The following is a 26923-nucleotide window of genomic DNA, read 5'->3' as shown; positions in this document are numbered from 1 at the left end:
AGTGGATCCTTCCTCAGTCAAAACTTGAAATAAGAACTCAGTCCTGGCCAACAACCTCATTGCAGTCCTATTGAGACCCTAAGCTGAAGACCCAGCTAAACTGTGCCCAGATTCCCAACTCATATAATTGTGAGATAAGTGTATATTAAGTTGCAAAATCTGTGGTAATACGGTCACACAGCAATAACTAACTAATACATTTTGCCTTTTTACTACTATAGTTTCCATAAAGCCTGATGTCCTTAGGACAAGTCACCAGTGAAGAATGAAGCAACTTCTACCCCTGCATTCCCAAATAAGTTTTAAAAACCACTCCTCGGGGTGCCTGGGTGACTCAGTCGTTAAGCGTCTGCCTTCGGCTCAGGTCATGGTCCCAGGGTCTTGGGATCGAGCCCCACGTCGGGCTCCCTGCTCAGCGGGAAGCCTGCTTCTCCCTCTCCCGCTCCCCCTGCTTGTGTTCCCTCTCTCGCTGTGTCTCTCTCTGTCAAATAAATAAATAAAATCTTAAAATTAAAATTAAAAACCACTCCTCTACCAAAAAAAAAAAAATTGCAAGCCACAAATATGCAAGAAATAAAATTGCAAGCAAGACAAAAAGACAAGGTGACACCTGACTGGCACCAAGCCTATCTGAATTTCCTAGACAGAAGTAGGTATCAAGAAGAAATACAAGACAATGCCTACTTTATTATCTCTAACACAAAGTTTTTGACCAAATCTGTTAATAACAGTTTCCTCAGAGGCCACAAACTACCTTCTCCTAGTGAGTACCAAAGGTAGACACTCAAAAGCTCCTAAAACTTCCCTTAGGCTGAGAGATTCTTTTCTACTAGCTGGATGTATGTGTCAAGCAACCACTGTGTAACCTCAGTTACCAACTAACAAAATGATGGTGCTGGTTTAAAATTAGTTTTTTCTCCAAGTATGGTCCAGGTCCACAGCCTACCTACATCAGAACACTTGGGGTGTCCTTGTTTAAAAAAAGCAGATTCCTAGCCCCACTGTGACCTCAGATTTTGTGAAAGTAGCCCCAAGAATCTGCCTTTTTAACAAGCACTGTAAAGTATACCTTTGTATACAACTGAAGTTTGAGAATCATGGAGTTAGGTAGTTCTAAAGTCACCTCCAGCAATAAAAACACTGATTCTGACTTGGATCAAACCTCCAAAGCCTGAACATCTTAAAATACAACATATCTTCTTGGTAAAATTTCTCTTCCCCCATTAAAAAATGTATATCCATATACATATGTGTGTGTAGTGTAAGTTATAAGTTTGTCAAGCCCCTTCCACTTTCAAATGATGATGCACAGAAACATGAAACATGATCATGTAGTTGACATCCCCTTTCCCTGTATTACCTATCCTGAGCTGAACTCTTGTAGTCAATATGGACATCTTCACTGCCAGTCAGAGCATTGTTTCTGTTCTTTTTGGAACCACTTCGAAACAATTCAACTGCAGTCTTCAACTCTTCTTCATCCACAACAAACACATCTTTATAGAGAATTTCATACAATACAGCTAAAGGAAAAAAGAGCCAAAACTCCAATTATCAAATTAAGATCTCTTTATAACAATGTGAAAATAGCCATAAACCAGTATACAATTTCAATAGGTATGAACAGTCTTAAAAGAGCTATTTGTGGCGGGTCCTTCAATTTAAAAATGGGCAAAAAAAAATCATCTGAAATACACCTAAGCATTTATACAGCCTTCACATACCCTGACAAACAGCTGCACTTGACTGAAATTGTTTCGAGTATACTGAATCATAATGGCCATTACTTGAATAGCAGAGTAGAATCTGAAGAAAAGAAAAACACACAGAATTAAGTAAATGTTATATATCTTACAACTATGAAATACTTGAAATTAAATCGCTAACTAGAAACTGATAACTATATGTTTTTAAAAACATGACTTTTTTAGATTCCACAGATTAAGTGATATCATACAGTACTTTGACTCATTTCACTTAACATGATGTCTCAATAAAGCTGAGGCAAAGTGATTTTTTTAAATTTAAATACAGATAAATGGTAAGCTAGAAGTCAAAGGGATTTTCTTGAAAGTGACTTTTAAATGCCAAGATTAAAATCACTACTAAGGCTACACTGTGAGCCTACAGCACATTCCCATTAATATACCACACAAGTACTGATCTACAAATTTGCAAAAAGATGGGAACTTTTATAAACTGAGTAAATCTAACAGAAATCCTAACAGGAGTCAAAAGACCCAGCTTAACTTCAAAAAATGACTGGAGAAATTAGGTCAAATACCCAAATACTCTAAACTCAAGACTACAGGGGGAGAGACTTAATTTATTCAAAATGTTATCCCTTGTACTAAGTAGCACTATATGAATACACCATATAGGAGCAATACTGCTAAAGAGACTTCCTTAATGAATTAAGGCACTGAGATGGCTACAAAATGAGTTAATTTCTTTGATCTTTAATCTCTAGTTTTCCCAAACAACAATCCAAAGCCATGCTTACTAACCAAAGTATTTTCATAAAAATGCTTATGGGCTCTATATAATGAAATGTGTTTGAATAATAGCACCAAAGCCTTTTAAAATTTTTGTTCAAAAACCTGTCTTGTGTAAAGGATTAACACCTAGTGATTAAGTCTATTTTATTTTGAAGCCACCTCTGGTACCAGGAACCTAAGGTACCAAAGATGATTCTCTGTGTTCTATGGGAGGATGTTGCCACCAAGCTTCTTTGGCAGAAAACCATAAGCACCCTGTTTGCTGCCTTCCTACCTATTCTGGGCTTACTCCTTCCAATAATAAAGTTCTCAATATCAAGTCTGTTATTCTTCCCCAGCCTTTTTTTGAAATCACAATTCCAACTCCATCAATATAATTCATTTCAGAGCACTGAAGGCAAGCATCAAGCTAAAGTTAACTCATAGTGAAATTTAAGTTATGAAGTATCACACGCCCCAAGGGGTATTTGCCTTTGAGAGTTTATTAATCCAAAAGAACAGTGAACAGATTTTGAGCAGAGAAGCCCTTTGTACCTTGGACTGGAAAAACTTGAAACGCCAACTAAGAAAGGTAAATAACTGGAGGTAGTTCTTAAGGAGTAAAGGAATCCAGCTAACCAGAACTGAATAAATAAGCAGGAAAAAGCCCCCAGAGATAATGGTGTAATTTATTCATGTGGCCAGTTCCATTTTGATTGTAAGAGGTAAACTAGACAGGATGGCTTTTATGTTCCTTGGGGTATCCCAACATAAAATAATAGTTCTCTGATACACACTTGTGGGTAGGTTAAGTGGGATGTCAGGGCATTAAACTAGCGAAAAAATGAGGTAGATCTGTATTACTGATGAGGATAGGTGAAAAGAACAAGTAACAATATATTTAGTATGAGGCCATCTACATTAAAAAAAATAAATGCAAAGAGAATGATATAGGATACCCACTCAAACTTAATAGTTGTTATTTTGAAGCACAGGAGACTGAAAAGCATGAATGAGGGCTTTTTATTCTACCTTTCAGATTTAAGTTTTAATTTTAATAGAAGTACATCTATTCTTTCTAGGTAAAGAGGCTAAGTAAAGATGGATGGCTACCTTCCAATGGCATTCACTTTGATACTGAATGACTATGTAAAATGCAAAGTTAAGTCAATAAATGTTTACTGCTTTTAATAAAGTCATTTTTGAACTGAGCCTGAACTGAGAAACAGCAACTAAGTTTTTGACAAAGCAAGGTGTCACACAAGTACCCTGTTGCCAACTGGCTCTTTCATATTTAAATTTCAAGATGAACGAACATTCTTTATACATTTGCAAATGATACATATACACATTATCCTGTGCATGCAAATGCCCAACTGCTGGTATTAGCTTTGTATGCATGTACAGATGAGAGTTATACATGATATTCTCATGGTTGCACACACTCAAAAGGTCTTATACATTTTGTATTCTTATGGTTCCCACTGGGTGAGGTTTTCCCCTTAATTAGCTCAATATCTCTGTAAAATATACAGGACTCATTTAAAAATGGAGATGTGTAATTGTAGGAACTAGGTGATAGGGATTATGAATGTTCACAAGTCTTTTAATTTTTCTCTATATGAAAATTTTCACAGAATAAAATGTCAGGGAAAAAAACTGAATTGCAGGTTTAGAGTCCTGGTAAAGGTCTATTATGTCTAAATCTCTTCTCTGGCAATGCTGTATATAATTGCTAAAATACAAAAGCTACCACTCTTCCTTCCTCAAAGAATTCTGATTATGTCACATCCTTGCTTAAAAACTATGAATGAGTGTTTAGAGCAATTGTACTGAATGTCTGAAATTTACTTTAAAATACACCAGAGGGGCACCTGGGTGGCTCAGTCATTAAGCATCTGCCTTCGGCTCAGCTCATGATCTCAGGGTCCTGGGGTCAAGCCCTGCATCGGGCTCCCTGCTCTGCGGGAAGCCTGCTTCTCCCTCTCCCACTCCCCCTGCTTGTGTTCCCTCTCTGGCTGTGTCTCTCTCTGTCAAATAAATAAAATCTTTTAAAAAAAATAATAAATTTTTTTTTAAAGATTTTATTTATTTATTCATGAGAGACAGAGAGAGAGAGAGAGAGAGAAGCAGAGGGAGAAGCAGGCTCCCAAGGAGCAGGGAGCCCGATGCGGGACTCGATCCCAGGACCCTGGGATCATGACCTGAGCTGAAGGCAGACGCCCAACTGTCTGAGCCACCCAGGCGCCCCCAAAATAATAAATCTTTAAAAATAAAATACACCAGAAATTAAGATGGATTGATGAATGGATAGATAGGTGATAAAATAAGGATACTAAAAGTGGTGGGAATTAGAATGTTCACCATAAAATTCTTTTAGCTTTTCTGTATTTTTGAAAATCTTTATAATAAAATATTGGAAAAAAAACTACAACTATTCCAAAAAGCCAAATTCTTGGCATGGCCCACTCATTATGTAACTCTAGCCTATCTTTACAGCATTGGCCTCTCCCCTAACCAACTACTTGAGTCCGAAAGCGTCTGCTGCTTCCATGTCTTTGCACAACTCCTCTGAATAGATTGCCCTTCATACTTGTTGGACTCATTGTTTGATATTCCACTTAAATACCACTACCACCAGGAAACTTTCTAAACTCTCTCAAGCAGAGAGGACTTTTTCTTCTATGTTCTTTGTACATACTTCTATTATAAAACTTACCACTTCACTGTAAAATTAACTATTTGCATTGTCTGTCTTCATAGTCTGTTAGGCCCTTGGAGAACAAGTATGTTGTATTCATTTTGGTGTCCCCAAAGCCCAGTGAAGTACCTGATATTACAGGGGCTTAATGTTGCCAAACAAATTAGATGGCAGTACCACTGATAAAACAAGGTTCCCCAATTTATACTTATTTTCTAAGTTTTCTCTTGCATTCTACTCTATTCCTAATGCCACTTCCCTGGTTCGGGTCTTTTGTTGTCTAGATTACTTTAACATCCTAACAGTTCTCCCAGTGTCTAGTCTTGTCTTATGATCATCAAAATGTTGCCTGAATTATGGTCCACCATGTGAAACAAGACTTGCAAAATGCAATTACTGTATAGTCTATACTCACTAATCAAATAATCATGATAAAAGGCTTTTCTGAAAACTCTTTGGAAGAAAAATTTTATGCTGAAGAACAATCTGTTTAACTGCCAAGAGTTCTCAACCAACAAAACAACCTCCTACTATTTTCCAAGTACCTTACTAGGCAGTAACAGCACACTGTCCTGTCCTCAAGAAACTTTCAGAATGAGAGAAATAGACATGAAAACAAATACAATGTGATAAATACTGTAATTACTTGGGTGATGCTAGAGGAACACAAAGAGAGGAAATAACTCCAGGGGAGTTGGGAAAGTTTCAAAGGAATTAACATTTGAGATACAAAGGAAAAGAAAAAAGTATAAAAATCGGACTATCTGGAATCATGGTATACTAAAGTTGCAGGACAATGGAGATGAAAAGGAGGTTTGGGACCCTTTAAGGGACTAAATGCCTAACTTCCAAGTTTGAACCTTATCTTCTAGTCAACAAGGAGCCAATTATGGTTTTGTTTTTGTTTTTGTTTTTTGTTTTTTGTTTTTTACCTATTACAGGAGTGCTAAGATCAGATCTGTTCAGAAGGGTGGCTAACAACACTGAAGATAACTGAATGGAGAGGAAAAGGCTAATGACAGAGAAGCTTGGCATTTAGACCATGCTTTTTTTCCCATTAATTTGGTAACAAAGGATGATTTCTTACTATCTTGGTAAGCCAGTAGCATCAATTTATTTTATTTTAGTAAACATTCACTCATCTTCTTACCTTGTCTTCATAGCCATTATCTGTGACATAAGTTGGAGGCTTTCCGGGATAGCGATAAAGAATGAAATCCCGACTACATGGGTAGAAAACATAGGTGGTTGAAAAGAGATAACTTAGTATATGCAAGAGATAGTTATAAGAACAAGTATCTGGGCTTTTAAACTGTCACCTTATTCATACAAAATAATCCAAATGTTTAAGAGGCTAAATAATGTTAATTCAAAGTAGACAGCTAACTGCCCCTAAAGTTCTATGGATTTTTAAACTGTACCTTAATTTGGGGAAAGGAGGAGTAAAGCTAGACTACCAACTGTACGTTGGCTCCCCACTTATTTAAAGCATAGGCTGGCAAATTTTACTTGGTAAAAGACCAGATAATAAGTGTTTCAGCTTTTGCAGGCCATATGGTTTATTCAACTTTGACTCTGAAGCAAGAAAGCAGCCGCAGACCATGATAAACAAGTACACGTGACTGTTCTAATAAAACTTTACTTATGGACACTGAAATTTGAATTTCATAAAATTTTCACATGCCATGAAACATTATTCTACTTTTGATTTAACCATTTAAAAACTTCTTAAAAATTATTAGCTCGAGGGCCATAAATAGAAAGGCCAATTTAAAAGCTGGCCCTTGACTTAAAAGCAACAACTGATTAGCTAGCTACCTGTCCAATGCCTCTTCTATACGACTTCTTGATGGCTTTAGTGAGAAATGAGCAGGCTACAAAACACTAACTTGAAGGAGTACCACAATGAGAGGGTTTGGTCTCTACCATATATGCCATCTCACCATCCTAAAAATTGTGACAAGTCTTACATATAGAAATCAACTTCCTCATATGAACAAGATTCCCACTAGCTTCTAACCTACATTATATAACTATTTTTCAAAACTGCAGCTTCCAGAAATGCCACTTTTGCTGTCTTAAAGACCAAAGTGATAGAGCAGTGTTTCTCAAAATGTTCCATTATCATCTCCTTAGAGAGCCTTTTTACTTTTCATAATTTCCCTCTGAAATTTTAATACCACAGATATACTGTGTATCTGTTTAGGTACCATAACCCTTTGAAGGACCACAAAGCACTGTAGTATCTAATTATCTTTTTGTCTTGAAGAACCAATTTCTACCCTCTTAGAAGCTGTATTGCCCCAGTGAAGACACATGCAAGAAGCACAAAGTTAAATATACAAGAATTCTAAGAAACATATTCTGATTTCCTACAGGAACACTAGCAGTTCTTAAGTCCTTTATTTCATTCAAATGGACACAAATGCTAGAGGCTCTCCACCTAAAAACTAACACCAATTAACTATGCTTAGACCTCTTCATTCTACATATTACATTAAATCCAAATTTCCCAAATTCTAGAGACTTGAAACTTTACACACAATCACACATACACAGTCTTTAAAAATAGATTTAACTTACTTATAAATTAGAGAAAGAGCTCTTATTTCCAGCTGGCCAGCACTTTCCTAAACATAAGTAGTACATAAACTTTTTAAAAACATTCTGTAGCTAGGATATAAAAGTTTCTGCAAGTTCAACATTGTTATTTTAGATGCTTAGCACTGTTTTAGATGAATTTGTAGAACACACTATTAACTTGCTTTGAGGTTTGGGATATTGTGTTACTCATTAACATTCTGAAAAAAAAATAGTCCTAAAGACCTTCTCAGTTACCTATTAAGTAACAAGGACAGGTAATATGATTTAAAAGGCACAATAAAAATGGAATTAATGTTAAGAATATGAAGTTAGCAGGGTACTTAGTAAATGCTAAGTCCAGAACTATAGAATTAATCATATAAATTATTTTTAATTAAATATGCGTTTATAGAGCTTACTTCTACATAAAAGGATAACTACAATTCAGGTGAACTTTTGAATAAAAAAATAATGACCTTCTAGTAACATTACTATCCCTCCTCCCCCATTAAAGTGAAAAGGCTTAGACTTGTCCTGTTTGCAAACAGTCTATGGATGATAAAATTGTTGACACACAATTCTCAACATTCAACACACAATAGGTCAATTGCCAGCCTCTTAACTTTTGCAAGAACTATTTGATTCAACACAGCTGGCTACGTAAGAAAATAGGTTGCGTCTAACTAAAGCGACACAGATGAATGAATATTTAGGTTTACTATTCCATAATACTCTGAAAAGATTAAACCCCCATATTTGATCTTACCTTGGGATCTCCCAACCGTTCCAGGTATTTCTCAAAAGATCCCTCCACATACTTCAAAAATAAAACAAACTTGACTTAACCAAATACATAGCATAACTAAAATCTGATTATATTCTGCAATACTATCCTCCAATGGGTTTTTGTTCAGCTCAATAATTATGGTATTAAATTACTATTTTGCACAGCACCTCAAGAAGATTTGCACATACATAAAAGTTATGAGTGGAGAAAAGCTGGACTATAAAACTATCTTAGGAAATGGTCTGGCTGATCCACATACCAGTGCATTTCATCAAATATAACACCTTTGAGTTTCTTTTGAAATGCCAATTTAAGTTAACTTGACAATTTTCATAAATTATGCAAGCCCAATAATTGTAAGAATTTTAAATCTGATAGACATGCATTTGCAAAGTTAAACTGAGGAACATTATTAGGGAATTTTATTAGTTTCAGAAAAGCCCAGGGCACAAGGGAACTTCTTGGGGTAAATCTTGATTGCAGCGGCGGTTGCATAACAATATGATTGCCAAAACTGAAAGTGCTAAACTTAAAATGGTGAATTTTATTGTGTGTAAAATATACCTCAATAAAAATAAAATTAAACTTGGGGAACAGAATATATGTCTAGTTCCATGTACATATATCACTGGACAAAGTTTTAATTTTTCTCAATCCCTTTTTTTTTTTTATTTTTTAAAGATTTTATTTATTTATTTGAGAGAGAGAGAATGAGATAGAGAGAGCATGAGAGGGGGGAGGGTCAGAGGGAGAAGCAGACTCCCTGCTGAGCAGGGAGCCCGATGCGGGACTCCATCCCGGGACTCCAGGATCATGACCTGAGCCGAAGGCAGTCGCTTAACCAACTGAGCCACCTAGGCGCCCTCTCAATCCCTTTTTAAACAGCTTAAGTTATTAATTGACATACAACAAACTGCTCATATTTAAATGGCACAAATACATTTTGACATATGTATGCACCCAGGAAACCATCATGACAACTGTGATAGTGAGCAGATCCATCACACCCCTAAGTTTCCTTGTGTCCCTCTATAACTCTACTGACCCCCACGCAACCACTGATCTGCTTTCTATCACTAGAGACTGGCTTGCATTTTCTAGAGTTTTATATAAAGCAAATCATACAGTATGTACTTTGGGGGAGGGTCTACCTTCTCTCCTTGGACATATAATTATTTTGAGATTTATCCATGTAAGTTTTAAAATTTTACACAAATCTTTGTTACTCAAAATGTGGTTACTATTACTGTATCATGAACAAGAGCAAGCATCACTTGGGAGTTTCGTTAAAATGCAGAAATCTCGGGCCCCAGCTCAGACCTACTGAATCAGAATCTGCACTTTAACAAGATCCCCAGGTGATCTGTATGCACAAAAATACTTGAGATGCACTGTTTTACATCATGGTCTTGCATTTGAAGTAATTTCATGAATAATCCTTTCCCCAGATGTAGTAAAGACTGTAATTAACTCCTAGGTAATAAGCTTTAAAGTCAAGAAGCCTTCGCATAGTTTTAAAATTCACTGAAACCTGTTGAGAAAATTAAGAGTAAACTTCGAACAGCAGGCAAATACCCATCATATAGTCAGAAGAAAACAAATAGTACTGGAAAGGCTAAGAATTTTTTTTTTTTAAGTCACACAAAAGGGCACACTACAAATCAAACCTTGATAAAACCTCATTCCATTAACAAGAATTCAAATATTTCCAAGTACTCAAAGATGTCTTCTAGAAGTTGTTTTAAAGCCAATTAGTGGCAGAGCACCAATTACCAATTCGTCACATGAAGATAAATGTTTAGAACCTAATTTCTTTTCTTACAATTAGGTTTTATAAGATTCTTCATATCGGCTGAAGATCATTGTGTACAGAATTAAGAATACAAAGGGGTTTCCCATTTATACATACTTGGAAGTATACATTTAAAAATATTAACATAGCCAAACTTTGTGAACTGTGATTACTTGGTTCAAGAAAACAGTGGTATGGATAATACAGAACAGTAGTCAAAATGTAACTTTTTAGGGCTTGCCAGATTATGGGCAGTATGTGGGGAGTAGAAAGTAGTGGGAAGGATACAGATGAATTTTTTTCTTAACTTTTAATTGGAGAACAGAACAATCTTATTCTGGAGGTGGTCCAGAAGCATGCTAGCTAGGGGGAAGACAGCTGAAAATTAAGTATTTGCTATTGAGAGGAGATTGCAGGACATAATTTTCGTTATGTAGATGGCTCAAAATTCATTTCCCATTTGCTACACCCTCTACTAATATCTCTACCTTGCGTTATGTATTCTACTTACAGACTCAAAAGTTTGTTGATTTTCTCTCATATATGAGACACAAGCCTTCCTGATTTCCAAATGATGGACCTGGCTGCAAAACAACTAAAAAGAAGAGAAAGACCAGCTGTCAACAGTCATTTGAAATAGCTTTTAAATTAAAATGATGAACTGGGCACTGAGTCCCCCTTATTTGAAACATATGTAGGAAATTAAGTCCTGACCTTACTAAAATCTTTTTTCCATCTTTACTGGGGTTGGAAGAGATGGTTCTGTCTTACCACCCCCACCCTTTTTCTAGTTCTTATGGGCACAACCTATAAATTTTTCCTTAGGCATTAAATTTAGAAAAGTAGGGGCTGTTTATAAAGGATCAAGATTCATTTCAAAGTTTTCTGTAATTCCCATTCTTATCTTACATTCCAAACTGGCATTTAGAAAACAGAAAAAGACAGCAAAGGCACAGCAATATATCTGCACTCATCAGCAAAGGCATACACCAAGCTAGTAAGTGGCAGACAGGCCTGGATATCTTTACTAGAAAAGAGAAAAGGGATTTTTTTTTCCCTGGTGGGCTCCAGGTCTTCTAGCTCCAGTACCATGCCATGTGTCAAACCCTGAAAACTCAGTATAGGGAAGATATATATTTGTTATCCTTTTACCTGCTCCGAAATAGCCCGAAAGAGGCAAGAGGCATCCTTGGCAGTCAGCTTTCGAAACAGCCCTAAGCTGCCTAAATATTCATCCATTGATGCCTCATTCAGAGACTTCTGGCCGCAGTACTTTTTCCATCCTTTATGCATTTTGCCAGGGGTGGAGGTGGGGAAGGGGAGAAAGGAACACAAATGTGGCAAGAAGGAAAAAGCAGGATGCAGGTAGGAATGGGTAGCAGTGACAAGGGCTTGCTTATGCAGGTATCCGGAAAGCAGCCCAAAGTCTAGGGATGGAAGGCAGTTGGAGTCAGCGCTGCAGAATCTTGGCACTTCTCAGGAGCAGAAGCAAAGGGCTGGCTTGCCCGGGACAAGTCGGGACCCTGTGAAAAGAAGAGGAAGAGCCGATGCTCCTAGGAATAGAGAACTGGACTTGAGAAGACTTGGGAGAAGGCACTTGGGGGAGCTACCTTTTTGGGGAAGGATGGGATTAATGCAATCAGCCCAAGGTTGAGAGAAATATGCACAAGCAGCTGAGCTTTGGGACCAAAAAGAAGCCGAGTTTGCAGTTAACTCAGGGCAACTGCTGCACGAGGCTACAATGGGACTGCAACAAGACTCAGGTGTATATGATGCAGCCTGACCCACATTATATCGCTTTAAGATTTCTGCCCCAAATTTTCAACTACAGTCTCTGCCCAAGTTCCCTGCTCCCCTCATAATTTCATGGAGATGAGAGGAAAAAATTATAAACCTAATTAATTACTAAACTTCTGTATTAAGATCTTCAAAAACTAAGAAAGTCAGAGGCTGGGGGCGCCCTTGATCTATAGGGGCTAAGATCACAGTTCAAGCAAAATAAAGTGCCAAAGCAGTTGCCTGGTTATTTCAGGTAAGGGGTTTTAAGTAATTTCATTTGGTTCTCCTAGATAATAATAACTCTCTGCTAGGATCACAGAAACTAAATCCATTAACTATACTAGAAAACAGATACAATTCTTGACTAATATCCCCAAATTATTGTATAGCATTAACAAAAAGAGTAAATGCAAAAAGGGTTTCTTAAAAACTGGAAACAATGAAAGTTTAAACTGAAGCAGCATAAAAGAAAATGTCTTACCCACAAACTTTCTAACAGACTACGTTTAAAATGCTATGGCACAGCATTAGAGCTGTTGAACATGAGAGTATTTCCATGTATTATTAGGACAATTTTCTGGAAAAACTACTCTGGATTCTAAGAAAACCAAAATAAATACAGCTGTATTTGTAAGGTTGAAAAACAGGACTGATCACTTGCATTACTTGATTCCACTGTCAAGTGTCTCCTTTTTATTTAAATGCCAAAATCAAGTTCCTTTCTTAAGTGTTAAACAGATCCAAAGTTGGCTTTGGAGAAGTTGCAAAATTAAGCTGCTTTGAAAATTGTTTTTCTTGTACCTATGGATCCAGTAGCTATCATGACTGCCCTGCCTATAGAAAAAGTATCGATAATAAAATAATTTAGGAATGAAATAAAAGCATGGTAAAAAAAAATCTTGACTTCCTTTAGCCTATCAATTTGAAATTACCGTAATTAATTTCTTTTTTAAGGAAACCAGAACACTAGGGAAATTATGCCTTTTGAAAAAGTCCTGAAACATGGTTTGGGAAGAGGGATCACCATCTTTTTCTAAGGCCACAAATTCACTGAGAAAAATTAAAGGTTATAATGAAAAAGTTAACTCACTTTTGGCAGTTTTTACTTTGAAGGAAAAAATGCCAATTCTTCATATTTATTGCTACTGAAACTAAAAATAAAGTACATAAAACTTCAATTAATACTAATCTACATACTTCATTTTGATGAAGGGAATAAAAGGGAAAACTGGGAGAGGAAAAAGAACTAGAAAAGTAATACAAGAAAGAGCAGTAAACAAAAATTAGAGACAAGAAGATAAAAAGATGAAAGAAAAAGAAAAAAAGAGGAAAGAGAAGTACACAGAAAGACCAACACAAATATGGTTAATGGATTACTGACAAAGGTTCAAGAGTAGTTCAACAAAGACAGTATTTTCATCAAATGGTGCTGTACAATGGCATTCATATATAAAAAAATGATCTTTAGCCTATACCTCCCATCTTATACAATAATTAAAATGGATCAAAGGCCTAAATGTAGACCAAAATTTCAAAACTTTTGGAAGAAAGCATAGGAGAAAATCTTCAAGACCTTGAGTCAGGCAAAGAGTTCTTAGATATAGCAAAATGAGTAATTGGACTTTATTAAAATTAAAAACTTCTCTGCAAATGTCACCGTTAGAAAATGAAAATGCAAGCCACAGATTGGAAAAAAATATTAATATATCCCATCTGAATAAAAAGCTTTGTATCAAAAGTATAAAAAGAATTCTCAAAAGTTAACAGTAAAAAAACACAACTAAAAAATTGCCCAAATGATTTGACTACACATTTTACCAAAGATATAGGAATGGCTAATAAGCTAAAAAGATGTTCAACATCACTAGTCATTAGGAAAATGCAAATTAAAACCATTATGAAATATAAATACAACCTACTAGAATGGCTATAATAAATACAGACAGTAACAAGTGTTAGCAAGGATGTGGAGAAACTGAAACCTAAGTAAAAGAAGGTAGGTGCAAAAGGGGTTTGATTCCAAAAGGTATAGGATCCCATTTATATGAAATACACCAAAAAGACAAATCTATAGAGATAGAAAGCAGATTAGTGGCTGCCTGGGGTTGGGATATAAGTATGTATTAACTGCAAACAAGCACAAAGGATCTTTTCTGGTGTGGTAAAAAATGTTCTAAAACCGTGATGTTTGCAACATTTCTGTACATTCACTAAAATTACTGTACACTTAAAAGTGGTGATTTTTAACAGCTTTTCAGTTAATATACCATGCAATTCAAAGTGTACATTTCAATTACTTTTAGTACATTTACAGAGTTGTCATCCATTGGCACAATCAATTTTAGAACATTCTCATTACATTCAAATGAAACCACACCCATAACCAACCTAATCCCCCACTGTCCATCAACTCCAGGTTAACCACCAATCTACTGTCTCTCTATATTTACCTATTCTAGACATTTCAATAAATGGAATCATACAATATATGGTCCGGGGCAACTGACTTCTTTCACTTAGCAGGAGGCTTTAAAGGTTCACCCATGGGCAGCTCTTTCTGCCCATGGGTCCTCTCCCTGTACTTTAATAAAACCACCTTTTTGCACTAGAAACAAATTAAAAAAAAAAAAAAAAGGTTCACCCATGTTGTTGTAGCATGTATCAATATTTCAATCCTATAGTTAAACTGTATTTTACTTATCCATTCATCAATTAGTAGACATTTGAGTTGTTCCCACTTTTTGGCTTTTTATGACTAATGCGGTTATAAACATTCATGTGCAAGTTTTTGTTTGGACATGTTTCTATTCTTTTGGATAATACCTAGGAATGGAGGTGCTGGATCTATGTTTAACCATTTGAGCAACTGTCAAGACTGTCTTCCACAGCAGCTGCACCATTCCACATTCTCATCAGTAGTGTATGAGGGCTCCCATTTTTCCACATCCTATCCATAATTACTGTCCATCTCTTGACTATAGCCCATCTAGTGGGTATCAAGTGGTACCTCACTGTGATTTTGTTTTGCATTTTCCTGATGGCTAACAATGCTGAAAACCTTTCATGTGTCTAACGGTCATCTGTATATCTTTAATGAGATATCATTACATACATTTTAAAATGATTAAATTTTTTTTAAAAAAAAACTGACAACAGCAAGTGTTGACAAGGACATGAATCAACTGGAACTCTCATATGTTGCTGGTATGAATAAAATAGTACAGCCACTCTTAAAAAATTGTTTAGTAGTTTCTATAAAGTTAACCAGAGTTGCCACATAACTCAGCAATTCCACTTCTAGTTATCTACCCAAGAGAAATGAAAACTTCAGCTCACACAATAACCTGTACATGAATGTTTATAGCAGCTTTATTCATAATCATGATCCCCCCCCCAAACTAGAAACAATCCAAACATCCTTCAATTGGTAAATGAACTGGCACATCCATACAACAGAATACTGCTCAATAATAAAAAATGAGGTATGATACACAAAAGAACATGCATGAATCTCAAATGAATTGTATTCAGTAAAAAGACAGATTCAAAAGGCTACATACTGTATAACTGCATTTATGACAAACTGGGAAAGATAAAACTTATAGAAAGGGAAAACAGATCAGTTGCTGCCAGTAGTTAGGGTTATAGAAAAGCCTTACTGCAAACGGATGGAAGAAAGGGGATGTATGGGGGTGATGTATTTTGTATCTTGATGGTGGTAGTGGTTACACAATTGTATGTTTGTCAAAATTTACAGAACTATACAAGAACTATACAAATATATATAAAATGCTGATTTTGCTGTATTTAAACTGAAAAATAAATTTTTAAAAAAGCAGCAGAAAGAATTTAGAGTTGAGGAACTCACAGAATGGACAAGATTGAAGAGAAAAAAAACAAGAAAATCAAAGGATCACTACTGGATAGCCAACATCTAACACAGGAGGCCCCCAAAAAGATAAAGTGGAGGGGAAGAAATGATTATGATAATGATGAAAAGAAAATTCTAGCACTGCAGGATAGGAGTACCTATATTTAGATCGAAAGGGTCCATGAAGTAGCCAGAACAATAAAAGCAAAAAAGATGATCAGCAATGCACACACCATTTCTGAAGTCAGGGATAAAGACTCTAAAGCTTTCAGAGATGAAAACTGGGTCATATACAACTTCTCAACAGAGTAACTAGTAGCCAGAAAAAAATAAAAGTTCCTTATGTGAGGGAAAACTATTTCCAACCTTGAACTCTATACCAAGCTATCAATCAGATGGGAGTAGAAGCGTTTCCAAACATGAAAGATTAAAAAACTTACCATCCTTTCTCAGAAAGCTATGAAGGATATTTGAAACCAAAATAAATAAGTTAAACCACAAAAGGGGGGGGGGGCAGAGAGTCCTAGAAACAGAAGATTCAATGTAAGAGAAACAAAAGGAATTTCTAGGATAAGGGTGAAGGGGAAATCCCAGGACAGACATTCAGCAGGACTACAGAATCAGTGACCAGTTCACCTAAAAGGGGATAGAACTCCAGCACAGACATTTCAAAAATAAATAATAATGAAAGTTAAAGATAACCTATTTAAACATACTAGGAAAGATGTATACCTCTGTTGGAGAGCTTGAGAATATTTTTATAGAAAATCAAGCAAATGAAAACATTAAAAATGAGGTAAATAGGAATGTAATCAATGAATACTGACTACATGACTCAGATGTGAATACTGTACTTAAGTAATCACGTCAACACTGAAAACAGATCTCACAAGAACTAAATTATTTTTTTTCAACTTAAATACCATCTATAGACTTCCTACTGTGGAAGAGGAATATAAAGCCTCCTCCTCCATACTAGCAAGTGTATAGATGATATTTAAATTAAAAAATGAAAACAAGTTTAAACATATTCACTTATAAAACAAAGGTAATATGGCCAACTACAGAAAGCAGATCACAGATGGGAAGAAGTGGGACATGGAACTGTTTGATACACCTTGTAGAACTAGTTAATATTTTATACTATTCATGTGTATTATCTTAAGATATAACAAAAATTTAAAAAAATACTAAGAGAAGAAATAATAGAATAAACTGGGAAAATAAATGAAAAATAGAATTTTATAGCTACAGGACCTCCTATTTTACAAATGAAGAAACAAGTTTCATATATTATGAAATTTGTCCAAGTTTTCACATCCTATCAATAACAGTACAAGGACTATATATTGTCTGATTATTGTAAAGAGGAATCATATATCAAAAAAGAAATGATGAACAAAGGCTCAGAGGTGGTTAAGTACAGGTTACATTCCCCAAATCAGTACAATAGGACTTTTTTAAAAAACCTGCGGGATAATAGACTTCATCCTGTGTGTAATAGCCATTTCATATTATTTAATATTGTCCTTCAAAGTATCTATTGCACTTGAAATCCCAATTGGCTTACTATTCTACAGCAAACTACTCCAAATCCTGTAAACCTCTAGAACAGAGAAAGGGCTCCATAAAACAAATTGCCCCATGCCCAGAGATTCTGATTCAGCAGGTATAGGGTGGGTCCTGAGAATGTGCATTTCTAACAAGTTCTCCGATGACAGCTGATGCTGCTGGTCCAGGAACTTTGAGAACTAGCGTTCTCAATCAATGTTGTTTCACAAGTTCTTAGTAAGTGTCTCTAAAGAGTTTCAGGGTGAAAATTTCAGCAAATACTGCACACTATAATCCAATCTTTGAGGTTCACAATGTCCATTAGCAATATTAAAGGCTCTAAGGAATGCTAAAGTTACCTGCTTAACTTTGATCTGGCCTTTTCCACAGGGGAATCTTTTACAAAGACTTTCCAAATCTTTCTGAAGATTTAGGAAAAGCCAGATCAAAGTTAGGCAGGGAACTTTAGCGTTCAAGTTAACAAGTTTTTAATGCACAATAGCTACTGCTTTTAAATGGTTTCAAAGTTTGAAAAATGTTTCTGTACAAATTTTTTGTCATCTATACCTAAGGTTACTGGGATAATTACATTAAGATACTGAATGTTAAGTGCTTAGCACAAAAGTGCTTAAATATTGATTGCTGTTAGCTGCTACCTTACAAAACAATTCACTAAGAAATTCTTAGTGAACAGAACAATTTCAACTAAATTCTACTGGAAATCAAGCCAAAGTTCAAATATAGCTCCCCAGAGGAGCTTTCCCCCAACACTGATAAAGCTTCTTTCACTTCTGAAAATGGAAAGAAAAATAACTGCCTTAAACTTTTAGGCACTGTACTCTGGGTACAGATTAAAATGAAACAGACTGAAGAAAATCGAAATAACTTAATTAACATTATTTGACTTATTATAAAACTGATGTGCTTTTATAATTACTACTTTCTATATTAAAATTTAACCTGCATATGCGACTTGTTTTAATTGCTAGAATTGTCTTATTTCTTCACTGATCAAATAGGATCATGAATACTAATAGTTTTAGTTCTGAGGTAACACTTCTTCATATTTCAACTAATTAAATGAGGTACATGCCTGAAAATTTTTTTAAAGCATACATTATCTGTGACAGAGAAGGTTTAGTTGTAAAGGTATATAGGACATGACACTTCTGAGTTACTATTTTAGTTTGAGAGGCAACATGGTACCATGAAAAAAGTATTATGAACTTGGTTATGCTACTTTCTGTGAGTCAGTTTCCTCATCTATAAAAGGAAGGAGGTATGGTGCATGTTTAAGCTCTCTTTCAGGTCTAAGGAACTGTGATTCAATGGTGGATAACAGATTTGCCCTCCCTTTAGATGGTCAAATTTGTGATCAACATTAACCATAAAAACAGCTTGTAGGAGGATTAACCTATTATCCCGGCAAATCATGGGGTTGACTGGCCCACATAAAAATGAGTAAATCTTACCTTACAGATGAAATAAACAGACCTAGATTTTTTAAGGCAACAAAATTTATAACCATGTGTGGTGATGGATATTAACTGTGGTAATCATTTTGCAATATATACATGTATCTGATTATGTCAAATACATTAAACTTTTACAATGTTATGTCAATTTTATCTAAAACTGCAAAAAATAAAAATGACAATGACATGTATGTAAAGATTTGTGGGAAACTGCTGAAAGGCAATCAGTATTAAAAAAACTCATTTATTTCACTTATTTTTAGTACCAAAATAACATGGAGCCAATTGGGGTATATAACTCAACCCTACAGGACCTATTTTTAAGGTTTTTCATTACTTAAAAATATAATGGTAAACATTCTGAAACATTTTTAACAGCACCCTGGAAATAGAACCTGTTGCTTCTTTTCGTAGTAGACATTTAAACAAAATGAACAAAGCAAAATTCATGAAGGAAGGGAACACAATGGTTCCAAAACAAAATTTGGCCATTGGATCCTATTCAACCTCCCTCCTCTTAAAGCTTTAGGAAAGAGACAATAAAGAAACTGATTTCCCAGAGTAGTGATCCTTCAGATAAGCAAAATAAAAGAAACATTACCAAGAGCCACTTGCTTTCATTTCCTTCTCTTCCCCACTTCCATCTGAAGCACTCTAATATAGATTAGGGGAAAAAAGGAAAGTAATGCTTTGTTTAAAAATGCATCCTAATGGCACAGAAATGCTAAGGGTTGGTTTTTTATTCAAGATACAGTGTTTGAACAGTCTACCAACATACAGGGGATTGAAGGAAAGGAGAATACAGACCAGAACACTCTTGTTTTGATGCACTCACTTAAGCTTCTAAATAATCTTTAATTCTCTAACTATAACCCCAACTAGAGACTATGAATTTCAATATGAAATTCAATGAAGACTTTGCCTTCTGTATCATTTAGGAGTATATACTGTGAATTCCAGGGAAATATCTCTAAGTCTACTCCTACTTCTTAAAACAAAAACTCTAACCGAGAAAATGTATTACTTCAATGACATTTTTTTATTTTCAAACATGCCACACAATTGGTTTTGTGTCTCAGAAATCACCTATGAAGGAAGTTAGCTTTACTAATTCACAAATGGGAAAACTGAGATTCAGAAAATTACTTAGGCCAAGGACTTAATGTTTTTCACTCCTAAATTTGGGAAGTATATTACTCACCCACTGCACACTGGCAGTGGATAAACAACCAATATGTTCTGTACAAAAGGAGAAATGAACAATAAAAAAGATGTAATATATGGCCTCACAGACATCATTCCAACAGTGACTATCAGTTCAGCAAACAAATACATTAGAAGCACACTTGACAGTAAATGAGGTACAAAACTATTGCTTTTCCAAATAGCCTAATCTAGTATATCCTAGAATAATTACCACAAATGAAAAAAATTCCACTTAGTTCCTTTTATCAATTAGAAACAGTGATACACAAGACATTATGGATTATAGACAGTTAATGGTATAACAGTATTAAAATTAGTTTCAAATTGTGTTCGGTATGTGTTAAACTTGGTAAGTTTCTAATTTGTTATGTGATAAAACTGGGAATTACTAAACTTAAATGTACTTAATCAGAGGGCTTCATTATAAAGGAGTCTAGTAGTTATCACCAGAGTACTAATGAACAAGGAACGAGGAATGAAAATACTTAAATTGGCCTCAGTCTGGAGATTCTCAACCTGGAGCCTCAAGGTACCTGGGAAAAACTCCCCGAAATTTACTGCAAAATATGTGTCAGTATGCGAGAGAAGCAATAGTTTTAAATATTTTGAAGGGTTCCATGACCCAAAGAGGCTTATACTACTGCCTTAGAGAGCAGGACTATAGCCATCAAAATAAAATGACAGAGTATCAATCAAAATAATTTTGGTCAGGATGTGGTAAAAATTCATAAACACAATAAAGAGCTAGAAGTCAAATACCAAAACAGATGGTATTTAACAGTATAAAAGACCTTAAAAATATTCTATCAATATCAGAGTCAAGAAGCATATATTCTTCAGGAAATTCCTGTTTGAAGCAAGCTAGGTTTGCTCACCTTCTATCTAGCCACCTACAAAAATTATAATTTAAAGAACTATTCAATATAAATATTGTGCTAGAATACTCACTTTTGTAAAGAATTAACCATCTAACAAGGAATTAAATGTTTAGTGGTTATCTTAAACCCTTTTCCATGTAATTTGTTATTGGAAAACACTACACTACTGCTTTTAACAAACCTCTTCATTTTTAACACGTTTTACCAAAAATCCCCAATAGGTACCATTATTTGACAGACACTTAAATACCATTAGGATATTACACAGTGTCAGTATTGCTATGTTTTAATGCCAGTCCTGTAAATGTTTGATCCTACAAATTTCACCATACAATGTGATGGTCACATCTTTCTTCTGAACAAGAGACATACTAGACTCCAAGAAATGACTATGTGCAAGATTACAGTGTTTCCTAAAGACCGATCCCAATCAAGACAATGAAAAAAAGTGCATTTATGCATTTATCATTTATGGAAAGCCTACTGTGCTGCAGGCAGAGGATTCAAGAATGAGTAAGACAGTTCCTCCTCAACTAGACTGTTAAGAGTTCCTCCAGAGCAGTAATCATGTCTTGAGTACTGCTGCTAGAAAAAGTAGATGCTTATTATGCATTTATGTTAAAAGACTAAATGAGCAAATAAATGGGCTCAAGATATTTAGAAAGCAAAGCTAAGAGAACCTGGTGACCAATCAGATATAATGGGTTAAAGATATCATTTAGTCCCCCAGGCTTATAATACCATCAATACGGGCAAGGATCTCAGAAGGATGGAAGGAGAAATAAGATTTTAGTTTGGGGCACATTAAGTTTACCATGCTTAGAGCATTAACAGACATATATGACCAATAGGTAACTGGAAATACCATTCAGAAGTTCAGATCAGAGTCGGGGAATATAGATAGAGCATTAATAGTAGCTCTGGGAGTAATGAAAATATCAAGAAAAAATAGAGAGAGAACAGAACCAAAAACAGAACCTAAAACAAATATTTGGAGAAAACAAAAGAGCCAGTTAAGTAACTTGCAATCAGACAAACCACCTGGGAGTTTCTCCACATGGATTTTGATCAGCATTCAGTAGGCTTTTAAAAATAACAATGTGAAGACTGAAATAAGTAATATACCTGTGGTTATCATACAATCAAAATTTCTTGGAATAGTCCTGACTTCATGTCCTGTCACCACAAATGATGGAAGAAATACAGGGGAAATCAGCATTCTAGCAATTACAATTCCCAGTCTATCAGACACTTAAGTAGCATAAAACTTCCTTTTTGCATTATGCTGAGCTCAGTTTCCTCATCCGCAAAATGGGAGAATAGTAGCTATTTCATAGAATTATTGTAAAGATTAAGTAACTTCGTACCTGTAAACTGTTTTTAAAAAATTTATTTACTTGAGAGACTGAGAGTGAGCACAAGCAGGATTGGGGGGGGGGGAGAGGGAGAGAGCAGCAGAATCCCAGCTAAGCAGCGAGCCAGACACAGGGCTCAATCCTAGGACCCTGAGATCATGACCTGAGCTGAAGGCAGACACTTAACGGACTGAGCCACCCAGGAACCTCTAAACTGCTTTAAATAGTACCTGATACATACTAAGCACGCAACAGGTGTTAACTATTGTTATTTTTCATTCCCCACTCCCCCACAAAAATATAGTATTAGTTGTACAGCAGAAAAACAGGTTAGTACAACTATCTGGACCACCCATTCCAAACCTTTCCCCCAAATCAGTTTCAAATAGTCTGCCCATGTCTCATTTCTTATACTGTATGCAGATTTTTGGTCATGTCTGAAAATTTTACAATTTGAACGAATCAGAGAGATTAAGTGCTTATACTATAATAAAGGGCCAAGAAAAATGTCTACATTACTTCTAGTCATTACGGACTTTTTTTAGTCTTGGAAAACTCTTCCTCAAACTATCAAAGTGGTGGTACATATTTTTATATTGCCCTTTTTATCTACATGATTTACCTTTAAAAGCACAGAGTAGTACTCTAAGGTGTCTAAAATCAGACACTTGACAGTACTTTCCGATAATGATCAGCTGACCCTTGAACAACACGGATTTGAACTGTGCAGGTCTACTTATACTTTTTCTAAAACACAATATTGTAAATGTATTTTCCTTGATTTTCTTTACATTTCCTTTTCTCTAGCTTACTTTGTTAAGATTACAGTATATAATACACATAATATACAAAATGTGTTAATTGACAGTCTATGTTATCAGTAAGGCTTCCACAGTCAACAGCAGGCTATTAATCAAATCTTTGGGGAGTCAAAATTTATATGTGGATTTTCAACTGTGCAGGGTGCAGGGTTCTTGCACCACTAACCCTCCACATTGTTCAAGAGTCAACTTTTAATGTTCCAGAATCTCACTTCAAGTTCATCAGTTGCACTCTTACCTACCAAATCCTTCCAGCTTTCTTTCCTCCCAAATCAGTCATCAAAACTCCCTACTTCCCAAAGTCATCCTATAACCTCACATCACTTTTCATCTACTCCAACATCAACTTTCTACTATTATTACTTGTCCACCTCTGAACATATCCATAAGAATTTCTCAAAATACTCCTTTGCTTCCTTATCCCTGGAAATTTAAATATCTCTAACAGAAAACTGCTAAATAAACTACACTCCACTTACCCACTGACTTCAAGAACCTGAAGCCCTGCCATGCAATGAAACCAAATTTCACTCAGAGCAAATATTCCCAATAGAATATTACCGTTAATTTTTCATAAGGACCAATAACTGGTAATTTTGGCAATTAATTTATCTTAGCCTTCTTCCTCATCTAAAGTGGTTTGTAGTAGGTATGTTTAAAATTCTCTTCCAACTCCAAAAATCTACAAGTCTTTGTCTTAAAGTCTTCCTTTATTCAATCTACTATCAATCCTACCCATGGCATTTTGGATTCCAAAAACTCAGGAAGCACAGGTTTCTAAGTCCAAGGTAAGTTTATCATACACCAAAGAAAAACCCAATTAAGGGTGAAATTCCTACTGAAGTAAACAACTTCTAATAAATGAACAAAACTCTCCTTGGAAGGGAGTAAAGTAAATACTAGACAATTATGAAGAAAAAAAAAAAGCTTACAATATATATTATATATTATGGTGTGGTAGAAAGAGTACAAGACAAGGAGTCAAGAAGCTGCTTCTAGTGGCAGTTCCCTGTCAAAGTTGTAAACCTTTGGCCTTCCACATCTGAGAAATGATGGGATTGGACTAGATGACCCCAAGAATTCCTGCCAAATGAAATTGATCCGGAGAGATCCCCGGATTTTTAAGCCGAACTGGTAAAAAAAATTTCACAAAGGTATATAGTCAAGGGATATCACTACACGCAATTAACACCATTGGCTTAAGCCTCTGCTAAATGAAATAATGCAATCAGGGTTATATATTCTTGTGGGAAAGAAAACAGAGGATTTGGGGTCCCATATTACTTTACAGTTGTCTGATGTTTAAGTTGACCCTTTGTTTCTGATTCTCTATGGTTAGTCCTTCATGATATAACTAAAAACCAAGTGATCAAAATACATTTTAAGCCACAATTTTTCTCAAATTAGAGCACTTATAAAAGAGCCCAGAAAATTCTCTCCAAATATTTGGAAAGGGCCTTTCCTATATAACATTAGCATTAAGACTAATGTACATTTATAATCGATTATGGTGCTGTGAATTCTCAACTATGTAGATATAGATTACTCACTTTTTAGATTATTCTCAGCAAAATTTTAATCCAAGTTGGCTTCCTCCTGCTACCCAGAGTATTTCTCAGCCACCACCTTCTACTATTAAGAATTTATTTTAGTATTAGCCTAAGTAAAACACAATCAGGAAAATAAATCTATAGAAACATTATATAAAGCATCCCCAGTAAAATGCCTAAAATAGCCAACATTTTGATTATGGAAAGTATGTCTTTATAGTGTATACTATTTTTATAAACTCTATCTAAAATTTCTACCAGAAAACTATGAACATTTAGAATCAAGACTACTTACTCTAATCAGAATTTCATAATGTATCAATCTTGAGGAACATGAACCTAAAAGTCATGTATTTAGGCCATTATATACATCTGATCATATATTTGCTTGTAGAACTAATTTTTTAAGTAAATTATAAATTCCTCTGTGATGTTACAATAAATGTTTCAACACCACTGTGAGAAGGGGCCCTTAAAAATAATAGCAAGTTCTCTTGGCCTAAGTCCTTTTTGATTTACTCTTTTCAAACCAATAAAACTTTGATACTGAACAAGATTATTTTGTCATTTTCTATTTGCATTTTAGAGGAAAGAGAACAAATCTACACCACTAAAAGTAATTTCTCCAAGTACCATAATCAACTGATTTGATATTTAATCTTGTTAACCTTTAATTAATCTTAATCTTTTTAAGGTAATTATTGAAAGTTTTATTTCACAGAACACAACTCATCATTTTTGCTTGTTTTTTTTAAAAAATTGGTTCCTTAAACTGTACAGCAATGATGCTGACTCTCAAATGCCTTACAAATTTGTTACTGCTTCATTTTATTTATTCTAAAGAACACCAAACTAATAACTACATTTGAGGTTTTGGGATTCTAGGATAAAACCTGTGAATGCTCATACATATTTTAACTAAAATATAAAGTAAAAATCTATTGAATTTACTAAATTGCGGTAAGGATTTGGACCCAAATGCTAACATTCACACCATAAAATTTTCTATACATTCTATAGATGTATAAGTTTATTAATTTATATTATTCTGCAAATATACTATATATTTAATTTGATTTAACCACATTCCATAGGTTGGATTTGGGGGATGTTTTTAAAGTGTTCAGAGTTTAGTGTTTATTTTTGTAATCCAACAACTTTATCCAAAAATGCAGAAAATTTTTCTGGCTGGCCAGGAGGAAAACATTTCAGTGTTGATAAGTCCATTGACTGTAACAGCCCAGGAAGCGTGCTAAAACAAAAGAAGAAAAATATTAGGTAACAAGGGAGAAAATTCTGTAATTCATCTGCTGCCCACTTGATGACTGAATCTAACTTCCAAGAATACTGTGACGCTTCTCAAACTGTACATGCGAATTTTAATAAAATTTTATTTTAGGTATATAGTTGACCCTTGAACAAGGTGGTGTTAAAGGAACCGACAATCCGCGCAATTGAAAATCCATGTAGGGGCGCCTGGGTGGCTCAGTTGGTTAAGCGACTGCCTTCGGCTCAGGTCATGATCCTGGAGTCCAGGGATCGAGTCCCGCATCCGGCTCCCTGCTCGGCAGGGAGTCTGCTTCTCCCTCTGACCCTCCTCCCTCTCATGCTCTCTGCATCTCATTCTCTCTGTCTCAAATAAATAAATAAAATCTTAAAAAAAAAAAGAAAAAAGAAAAAAAGAAAATCCATGTACAACTTCCAGGGTCACCTGGGTGGCTCAGTCGGTTAAGTGTCTGACTTCAGCTCAGGTCATGATCTCAGAGTCCTGGGATGGAGCCCCACGTCGGGGCTCCATCTGCATCTGCAGATGTCTGCATCTCCCTCTCCCTCTCTGCCCACTCATGCTCTCTCTCGCTCAAATAAATTTAAAAATCTTAAAAAAAAAAGAAAATCCATATATAACTTCTGACTCCCCCACACCTTAACTACAAATAGCCTACTGTTGCCTGGAAGCCTTACCGGTCACATAAGAGTCAATTAACACACATTTTATACATTCTGTTATGCACTGTATTCTTAACAATAAGCTAGAGAAAAAATGTTATTAGGAAAATCATAAGGAAAACACATTTACTGAAAAAAACTCCTTGTGTA

General features: G+C 35.3%; 1 protein-coding gene across 1 annotated transcript in view; it reads right to left on the bottom strand.

Annotated features, from left to right (window-relative positions):
• ALG13 (ALG13 UDP-N-acetylglucosaminyltransferase subunit) overlaps positions 1-26923 on the bottom strand; it is a 65118-nt gene that overhangs the window by 32338 nt on the left and 5857 nt on the right. Inside the window, 11 exon segments of the mRNA XM_045881696.3 lie at positions 1361-1523; positions 1725-1806; positions 6329-6401; positions 7762-7808; positions 8528-8578; positions 10852-10935; positions 11493-11675; positions 11678-11710; positions 11712-11776; positions 11779-11835; positions 11838-11863. Coding sequence (XP_045737652.1) covers positions 1361-1523; positions 1725-1806; positions 6329-6401; positions 7762-7808; positions 8528-8578; positions 10852-10935; positions 11493-11675; positions 11678-11710; positions 11712-11776; positions 11779-11835; positions 11838-11863 — 864 coding nt within the window.

The sequence above is a fragment of the Mirounga angustirostris genome, unplaced genomic scaffold, assembly GCF_029215605.1.
Source record: "Mirounga angustirostris isolate CCGP_5_RB_7025 unplaced genomic scaffold, mMirAng1.0.hap1 SCAF_11, whole genome shotgun sequence".
NCBI lineage: Eukaryota > Metazoa > Chordata > Mammalia > Carnivora > Phocidae > Mirounga > Mirounga angustirostris.
The sequence above is the reverse complement of the archived record's forward strand: the minus strand, read 5'-3'. Positions and strand labels throughout refer to the sequence as shown.